The sequence below is a fragment of the Populus euphratica genome, unplaced genomic scaffold, assembly GCF_000495115.2.
Source record: "Populus euphratica unplaced genomic scaffold, PopEup_1.0 scaffold1328.1, whole genome shotgun sequence".
NCBI lineage: Eukaryota > Viridiplantae > Streptophyta > Magnoliopsida > Malpighiales > Salicaceae > Populus > Populus euphratica.
In genome coordinates this window covers 41,642-51,963 of record NW_011501177.1, presented here as the reverse complement: position 1 = coordinate 51,963, position 10,322 = coordinate 41,642, and the positions used below count along the sequence as shown (strand labels likewise).

Below are 10,322 nucleotides of genomic sequence, written 5' to 3'. Positions count from 1 at the left end.
TGTCAAACCTTTTGCTATGATAACAGGAAGTGTATTGTTGTCGCCAATGAATACATACTTCAAATTATCAAGAAAAAGTTTCAATTCTAACACGAATCTTGTAAAATAGATAGCAAAAAGTTTTTATATGAAACTACTAAATCAACAAAGGCATTGGAATTAAGGATGGTTTGAAAAGCCAAAGTTGATTCTTGAACGTTTTGGGAAACATATATGTGCCTCTTCATCTCTTCTATCTTAGTAAAATCACAACCATAGCTCAATGCCATGTTTAATCCGTCCTCAAAATCAAACTCAAAAACTTAGTCATGGTATGTGATGGAATAAATATTACTATAAGGATCTTTACCATAATCAATTTTTGTATTGACAAATTTCAAGAATGGTCTTCCAAATAATATATAAGTATAGTTGTTCCAAAAAGAATCATAAGACTGACACTCCATATTAAGAATATAAAATTCACATGGAATAACTAAACTATCAATCTTGACTAAGACATCTTTTATCACACTATGTGGGTAAACAAAATTACGATCAGCAAGTTGTATTACAATACTAGTTTTAATCAAAGGTCTAAGACTAAAAGAATCATAAACATGTTTAGGCATAACACTAATGGATGCACCTAAATTATATAAGGTCCTTTTAAAACTAGCATTACCAATAACACATAGGATAGTAAATGCGCATAGGTCATTTTGCTTCAAAGACAGATTCTTTTAAATAAAAAAAAAAAGATATTACCTTATCCACATTTATCATTTCATAACCTTTTAGCCTGTAAGTTCTCTTAGTAGTACACAACTCCTTCAAGAATTTGACATACTTTGAAATTTGCTTGATAGCATTAATCAAAAAAATGTTGAGTTTCATTTTCTTGAAAACCTATAAAATCTCTTTTTCTTTGTCTTCTTTCTTAGACTTAGAAGAACTTAAAGGAAAGGGGAGAATTTTTTTTAAAATTAAAATTCATTGAGTTAGGAATTACCTTTGCAGTATTGGTTGTTGTTTCAGTTTGTGGAGGAGTAAGGTGTTTCTTCTTTATAGTCAGTTCGGTTTCTATCTCCTTTTCTTTCTTCATTGCAATTTGTTTCGACCTTTGCTATTCAAGTTCTTTCCCACTTTATAGTGTGATCACATTAATATTTTCTTTTGGATTTAATGTTTGGGAACGTAATTTTCCATTCATTTGTGCTTCCAATTTCCTTATACTTGAAGCTACCTGCCTTATTTGCTTTTTTAAGTTGTGAATATTTAACCTTGTTTCTTGTTGAAAAGAAATGATATTTTATTATAAGGTCACTGTGTTATAAGTCAAGGTTTTCATAATCTCATGAAGATTATAACTCAATGACCCCATAACATTGGAGTTTGTAAATACATGAAAGGGTTGTCTCGCTTGATAATTCTACTAAGACTGAAATCCATAAGGGTGGAACATAGCCTTGATTGTCTTATTGAGGCAAGTTTTTATAGCGTAAGTTTGAATGATCTCTTTTTTCAGGATTATACGTGTTAAAAAAGGGATCATATTTATGCTGGGGATGCCCATTGAATGCTTCATCAACTGCATTAGCTTGTTCGGTATAATCTTATTGCATTGTTATGCACATATTCGAAGCATGTTCTTATAATAAACATATGCTATAAATTTTCATTTGATATACATTTCCACAAGCCAAAGAATGCACAAAAGAAGGAAGATCATTAACTTTGTTCTTAAGGTTAACAATACTTACCCCATTTACTTGTTTGTTTGGGAAGTCTCTATGCATGTCAAATTGTTTCAAGTTGGCTATTATATTTGAGATTAATTGGTATGCAGCCTCGATTATCTTATTTATCAATGCCTCTCCACTTGCCTCATCAATGATATTGTGGTCAGTAGGCATCAGTCCTTCATATAAATATTGAATGAGCATCTAATCGGGTATCTAATGATAAGGGCATTGAATGCACGGATGCTCAAATCTTTCTTCATACTCGGAGTGTCTCCCCATAAGATTGTTGAATCCCATGTATTTCTTTCCTTATGTTGATAACTCGAAAGGCTAAGAAATACTTTTCAAGAAAAACCTTCTGTATACCCTTCTAAGCTGCCCCTTTTAAAGAGAAAGGGAAAGCTTTCAACTTAACATGTTCTTCATCAACTCCATGTTGTTTCATGCCAACACAAACCATGTGGAACTCCTTGACATAAGTGTGAAGATCTTCTTTAGAAAGTCCATTGAATATTGATAATAAGTGTATCAAACCAGACTTGAGCTCCAAGTTAACATTGTTGTTAATGTTTATGCACAATGGTTGATTCTCCACATTTGGAGTACCGAACTCCTTGAGTGTTCGTTGATGTGCAACAACCATAGTGTGACACGAGCTTCCTTTCGTAACCTGCGTAAAGTGTTCTCTATTTCGATATCTACCTACACTTGTCTTTGGTTAGTAGAACGGGTTAGATATAAATAGTCAAGAAAACTCAAAAGAAATTAACCATACATGAGATTTAAAGTAGTGCAAATTGAATGAAAATCATATAGTAGAAAACAAAAACTTCCTAAAAACTCTAGAAAATAGTGAAATTTGGCCTCAATAGGATAAGGCTAGTGGCTAAAAGCACTAGTCTTGTTCAAAACATCGTTTTTCTTTAGGAAACAAAAGGTCAAGGCCTAATTTCACCAAAAAATATGTTTTGAACAATACTGCGAGCAACACTGGTTTTTTCTTAACAAAATAAATAACAATCATAGCATAAGAATCAACTAAAATCACTTCCCCAACAACAATGTGAAAATTTATTGCGATGTGACGGTCACACAAATTAATTACCCTGGCTTAAATAAACAAGAAAGTATAGAGCAAGTACGAGTTCTATCTCACAATGAAGGTTCAGCTCAGATTTTTATGTTATACGATATGCAATTAGAGTTTTTTTAGGTTATTTAGGCTATAACAAATTAAACAATCAAGCTAAATTAAATAAATTAGAAAACTATCAAGAGAACTAACTTTGATTTCAAGTAGATGTTCACCTACAAAAATCAAAACCGATCATTGAAATGATATATTGATTCATATTCTAAATATTTATCTTTTCTTAACATTAGTTAGTTAACAGATTCATCGTCTAACTAACTCTACCTATCAAACAAATACAATATTCGCACTAGTAATTTAATTCAATGACAACCTTATGAACTAGATAAGTCTAGACAAGATAATTGTCCACAATCCATGTTTGATTTGATTGAATGTTTTTTCTAAGATTAATAATCTAGATCCACCACAACTATTAATCTTAGTTGCTTTACAAGTTTATATATAATAACTCCGTTTTTTATAGCAAATTTAGCGATGTTTTATTTACAATAACAACTCAGAGTTCGCTCTAGAAATTAAAATAAACAATAATAAAAAATAAACATAGAAAAACAAACATGTTCGTCATATAAATTGAAAAAATAAAGGTAAAATAAATCTCACAGTTCTTGAAATCCAAAGATTTTTGTGTTCTTACAACTAAGAAAAAGAGTTTAGCTTTGCATATCTACTGAATAACTAATCAAAAAGAAGGAAGAATGCATGATTTCAAGTTTTTGAAAGAAAAATGTGTTTTTCTTCTCTTTCTGGCTGCCACTTTTCTTGCTTTGTCTCTTTCTTTTTATTTGATAAGAAACCTTAATCCCTTTTCTACAAAATAATTATTTTTTAAGTAGACAATTTACATTTAAGTATTTCAATAATTATTTTACTAAAAAAGAAGAAATAACCTTGCATAAAATCTTTAAGCTTTGAATTTTGACTTAGAGGAGTTAAATTACCGGAAAAAAACTTGGATGTTGGTTTGGATACTTTAAGAAGTATTTTAGACTTATTTCTTCTTAAAACTTGTTTGTTGGCAGAATTTATATGTCATCTTAGAAACTCATATCTCTTTTATATGAGTTTTTTTCCTACTTAAATTTGGTAAAATGATAGGTCTTTGAGTCAAAAATCGAAAAAAATCAAGTTTACATCTCATGATCTTTTGTAGCTCAAGATATTCAAGTCAGAATGGTTGAAAGTCAACACTGGCAAAATGGAAGATTTATCTTTGAATACTGTGATTTCCATGCTCTTTCTCTTTTTATTTTTCTTAACATATATATGTATAAAAATGTATAGATGTTAGCTTTCTAATTTTACTGAAATCACTTCATTTCAACCTTTAGAGCTCAAGCTCAAACATCAACTGAATATCAAATTTGTCAATTATCTTCAATTTACTTCTTTTTGAATCTTTTTATCTAAAAGTGTCTTTAAAATATAAAATAAAAAATATTAAAGTATTTTATATATAAAACATAGTCAAAATACTAGGTAATTATGGATAAAACTATCGAATAATATGGTTGCATCATTTATCAGGCATGCAATTTGTCTTTAAATTTGCAAAATTAATCATGTCACATCAAATCAATTCTCATAAAGTTTAATTTTTTTTCATGCTAAAAAATACATTAACAACACTTAGATATTTTTTACATTAATCACAGTATTTTGTGTGCAATAATTAGCTTTTCTTACTAAAATAAATATAAACTTAATATTAATCATTTTAAAGATGTGTTTGTTTGTGTCATAATATCACGCTTTTTAAAAAAATAATTTTTTAAAAATAATTTTTTTGATATTTTTAAATAGTTTTAATATACTAATATTAAAAATATTTTTTTAAAAAAAATTATTATTTTAATATATCTTAAAATAAAATATATTTTAAAATACAACAAAAACCACAATTACAAACACAGCATAATTAACCTCATTAATTTAAAAAAATTATTATTTTAATATATCTTAAAATAAAATATATTTTAAAATACAACAAAAACCACAATTACAAACACCGCATAATTAACCTCATTAATTTTTCTTTCCAAGCTCACATGTGCTGGGATCCAAACTACACAGCCGTATCTCAGAAGTAGAACCCTCTCTTCTCCCCTCCTAAACCCTCTCGATTATTTTTCCCTACCCTGAGACATCAGCTCCGTCGCTCCGTAAACCGCCGAGTCCACTCACTCAAAACTCGTAACTCACACTAACACTCACACTCACACTCACCAGCTCATCTCGATTCCACAGAAACGATGCAAGTCCTATCAAACGCGCGTGGACTCACCAGGATTTTGAAGCCTCAAATTCTCCTCAACTCAGTATCCTCAGGTCACAAATTAATCATCTATTCTCAATGTCAAAGCCTCCACTCTTACTCCTCGCGCTCCCTCCCCTCCTCAGGTACTCTTTAGTGATTTCGCATTATTTACATTTTTTTTCTATTTTCTGGTATTTTTGCTTGTTATGAGAAGGATTTTTTCCTATTCCTTTTGGTTTCTGAGAAAATTAATAATAAAATTGGGGAATAAATGTTATTAAGGCATCGTGTTTTTTTATTTTATTTTATTTTTTGCTCAATTTTGATTTTGATTTTATTTATTTTATTTGTCATATGGTGTATATAAAATTTTTACAGGAAATTATTGTTTCGCAAAGGTGCGAGATGTAATGTACTCTAGGACATCAAAGGGTTCGTTTTGTACTGCTAGTGGCGGAGAGAGCACTGCAACAGGTTTGTTGAATTAATATCTTTTATTTTTATTTTTTTATGTATATATAAAATTGAGTTAAATTTGAAGTTTTAATTTTTTTTTTCTTGTGATGATTGGTTTGTGTTATTGAATGACAGAGGCTGTGAAGAAGATTTATGATGATATTATTGACTCGGTGAATGTTAGACGCACAATGGCGCCGAATGCATGGTTGTGGTCATTGATTGAGAATTGCAAGACCCATGAGGATATTAAGCTTCTTTTCGATGCTTTGCAAAATCTCCGAAGATTTGTTAGTGGCCAATCTTGCAGCACCTTTTGTTGTAACTAGAGATTTTGGTTAATGGGTTTTGAATTTTTTGTTAATGTGTGTATTTGGTATGCAGAGATTGTCAAATCTTCGGATTCATGACAATTTTAATTGCAATCTTTGCCGTGAAGTTACTAAAGCGTGTGCTCGTTTGGGGGCTGTTGACTTCGGTAGGTGTATGCTGAATTTCTTTAGTCTGCTTTTTTTTTTTTTTGAATTATTAGATTTGCTTTTATTAGTTACATATAACCTTTAAAGCCATTTAGCAAAAATTTGTGTTTTGTTTTGGTGTTTGGAACTGTGAACTTGCTAGGATTTTAAGCATGGTAGAATGATGCAGGAAAGAAGGCCTTGTGGAATCATAATCTGTATGGACTGACTCCAAGTGTTGCATCTGCCAACCATTTGCTGGTACTCTTCTATTAAGTTGTTAGATTTTCTTGCTCTTCGTGTATTTCTTTTTTCTTTCTTTTCTTTCTTTTTTTGATGTTAAATGATTGGAATTTTTGGGCTGCAGTTGTATGCTAAGCATCATAATGATGTCAAACTCATGGTTGAAGTAATGAAACTTCTGGAAAAGAATCACATCCCATTACAGCCCAGTACTGCGGATCTTGTTTCCAGGTGCATAATTTTAGAGTTGTTATAGCTTGTTTCTTCTTTTTTTTGTGATGTAAACTCCAAATGCTACAAAATAAAAATAGTTTTGTTGATTTATACTCGAATAGGAAGCGTTAATGGTTCAATCTGTCCTTATGTAATGGGGTATTTCTATAATTTGTCTTTAAACCCGTAATTGAGCCAATTTTATCCTTGAATTTATGTTAAGTTTCTAATCTATAATTCTGATGAGATCTTCATGTAATTTGTACTAATTCCAATGAGTTGGCTTGAAAATCTCATCAGAAGGATAGATTAGAAACTCAACTTATATTGAAGGATAAAATTGGCTCGATTAGGGATATAAGGACAGATTGGTGAAATGCCTCATTATATAAGGAAAAATTGAGCCATTAACCTCAAAGAGGAAAAGACTAAATCTCCAAAGAAAATGTACATTTCAAGTTTGATCATCCTGCAATCTGAAGGGCTAGCACCTCATCAACCCCTTGAGTCCAAAATCCTTTTCCATATTAACGCTTCTAGATTATGATTCAGTATTAGTGAATTGACAACTGTGCAATTGTTCTTGGATCTGTATCAGTACACATTCTTTGATCAAAAATATTTTGGACGGTACTTAAAGAATCTTGTCTGTGCAAGAGTATATGTTGCTCTAGTGCTCTTCCAACAATGATTTCAATAACTTATTTGGATTTAATAATTGCAGCATCTGTTACAATTCTGATAATTGGGAGTTGATCTCTAAGTATTCAAGAAAGTTTCTCAAGGCTGGGGTAAAACTGCGCAGACTTGCATTTGACCTATGGATGGATTTTGCTGCCAAAAGAGGTCTCTAAATCTCTTACTTCTCGTTTTTTCAAATAATTGCCTATGTTTTACATCCACTGTGATTGTTGGTAAGGATTCCAGCTTGAAATACCAACTCCTTTGTTGATATTTTTAGAAAGTAGATGGATTTTGACAACGCATTTTATTATGCACTTCCCTTTTTTATTACTAGTATAGATTAATTGTTCTGTCTTCCAGTTTTGTAATAAATATTGCATTTTATCATGCACTTCCCTTGTTTATTACTAGTATAGATTAATTGTTCTGTCCTCCAGTTTTGCAATAAATATTGCTTACTGTTCGTGAGGCCTGCCTCTGTTTGTTTGTTCTGTGATTTATGTTTGTTCCTTGTCGTTATTGGGATGTCTTTGAGGATGGGAGGTCAAAGTTGAGATATTTCCCTAGCCATGAACTCTAGGCTCTGGTTTTATTTGCTCATACATTGAGCTAGGGTCTCTCTTCCTCTATTTTGCTCAGGGACAGGAAAAAATACAAATCAATCCAGGGTGGGTACATATGTGTAGGTGCATGTTCAGAGTACAGATGCTCATGTCTTAATTTTCTCATGCAATAGTATGGTTTTGTCAGCTCGTTAGCATGAGAGAATTTTTTTTAATAGAAACAGTCATGTTTGTGTCTTGAGTCTGAATATCATCTCTTACAAAGAGGTTTTTGTTAAAGAATAATCTGAATGCAGTCAAACCTCTGTTTTCCTTCAGTTGAGATTTGAGAATAATACATTCTCTGAGGCCCAGAATTAAATATCATTTTTATATAGAATCTGAAGTTCATATTTTATAGGAGATACCGAATCATTATGGAAAACTGAGAAGGTTAGATCTGAGTTGATGAAGCAGCACACTCTTGTGAGTGCGTTTTCATGTGCTAAGGTAATCAACCTTCTGTATCTTTTTTGCATGCATAGTCCAGTATCAAGATTTATTTGATAGGTCAAGTGCAATGTGATCACTCTGTGAATTCATCATTCTTGGCAAAATTACACTGATGTATGGATGTTTCTGGAGAGAAAACTTTCTCTGAAGTTCTTGAATGGTGCTGTTTTTTTCAGGGTTTAATACTAGAAGGCAAGCCTCTGGATGCTGCTGCTGTTATTCAAGTCCTTGATCAGGTGCCTATCATTGTTCATGGTTTGTATCAGTATCTGTGGGCCCATATCCACTCCGTTTCTCCTTTCTGGGAGTATTTTTTTTATTTTTCTTCTACCAAAAGGAAGGGCTGTCTAACAATAGTTGAAGCTAAAGCTGCTTGGTTGGTAAGTCTGGAAAAGTCTGGTAGCTGTCATGGATTCCTAAATTGACATAGATCAATTAAAAACCTCAACAGCAATTTAAGCAGTTTAAATTTTGTTTCAACTGAACATCATAAGGTTAGATGCATTCTAATGCATCAGGGAAAATAATATAGAATAGTGTTAACGCAGTGAGAGAGGTTTTTTGTACTTTCTTAGCTAGAATACAATGAAAAATATCCAACTTGTTTTTGTATGGCACCACTGTTGATCCAAGTCAGTTTCCTTGGATGCAGACATTACCTGACACCAAGAAGTCAGGTATGGTGATTGAACTTCAGAAGTTAGTGAATGAATGGCCTATGGCTGTTATCAAACACCAGAAAGAGGAAAATAGGAAGGTACAGTATTTTCTGATATTTTGTGCATTTATTTTAAAGGGTCAAGTTACTCACACGTGCACGCACACACATGTTTTTCTTGGAGTATGAGGATTGGGATCTTAGTTTACAAAGCTTGTCCTTGTTATTATCTGATCAATCAGGCGCTAGCTGCTGTATTAAAATCTGGCATTCCTGCAATGGTTAATGGTCTGCCAAACATGGGCGTGGAGGCGAAAGTAAATTTGGAAGACCTAGCAATTAAGGAAGAAATCCCATGCTAAAACGTCTAGGACATGGACAATTGAGCATGGAAATATGAATCATAAGAGAGAAACAACCGTTTCAGAACTCTAGGAGCAGCAATTCAATAATCACCTCTTTATGCAGGACCAAGCTGGAGCTCAATTGTTAGCATCTCCGGACTTGTAACAAAAAAATTGTTATCTTTTTCATAACAGTACGTTAAGAATCAATGTTCATGCAGTAATTTTCTAAATTCAGAATCGAGTGGAGGAACCAAAGAAAGTTTCAGACTAGATTGTTTTGTAGGATATTCATTCGATCTCCATGTTCAAGAGACAATTTTGTAGCTTCTAGTTTATATCTCAGATGAACCTGGCGGTACAGCATTTATGGATGTCCCTCATCACAGATTCTATTCTAATTTTGCTTCTTATCCTCCTTGTCTTGCCAGTTAGATTTTCTGCTTCTATTGTAAATAATATCCTCTGCCTGGAAGCCAATGCTGTATGATCAATATTGCCGAGGATGACATGAGCTTGGGTGTCTTGTATATGGTATTCAAGCAATTTTATTGTTCTTCAGAAGTGAAGAATGTTACAAAGAGTTGCAGTAAAGCCTGAAGGCCTTTTTGTGCCAGTCTATTGGGAGAACCGCATTTGTGACTGCTTTGGTGATTTTTTTTATTTCATGTTTTTGATGGCAGGTGAGGTGGGAAAATAGGGATTTCATTTCTTCGGAAAGGGCAAAAAAGATGGCTGAAGGCACTGAAGCTCAGGAGACTGGTTTGACTTATTTTATTTTTTTACAATAAGCCACAGTGCAAGGCAGTGGAATTACGAGCATATCAGATGGCTAGTAGTTTAGATTTCGATAACCCAGAATTTGGAGCCTAATTAGTTTTCAGTTAAATTGGATAATACATTGCCTGTTCGATCCAATTAGGTCTTCAATGAACTGATTGACTTACCAAATTAATAATCCAATTTGATTTTGGTCGGGAAGAAAAGAACATAAACAAGAGGAAGAACATGTAGCATTAGGACAACAATTGCATGATTGAGAGGATCAAGCCAATTCTCCCATATTTGACAAAA

General features: G+C 32.4%; 1 protein-coding gene across 1 annotated transcript; it reads left to right on the top strand.

Annotated features, from left to right (window-relative positions):
- The first annotated feature begins 4,908 nt into the window (after positions 1–4,908).
- On the top strand, positions 4,909–9,665 carry LOC105117387 (uncharacterized). The gene is made up of 11 exons (XM_011015037.1): positions 4,909–5,280; positions 5,516–5,611; positions 5,729–5,883; positions 5,978–6,071; positions 6,242–6,312; positions 6,419–6,525; positions 7,232–7,353; positions 8,155–8,243; positions 8,423–8,482; positions 8,899–9,003; positions 9,147–9,665. Exons 1-11 carry the CDS (start codon positions 5,133–5,135, stop codon positions 9,264–9,266), a joined length of 1,167 nt encoding a protein of 388 aa, XP_011013339.1. The 5' UTR covers positions 4,909–5,132; the 3' UTR covers positions 9,267–9,665.
- The last annotated feature ends 657 nt before the right edge of the window (positions 9,666–10,322 follow it).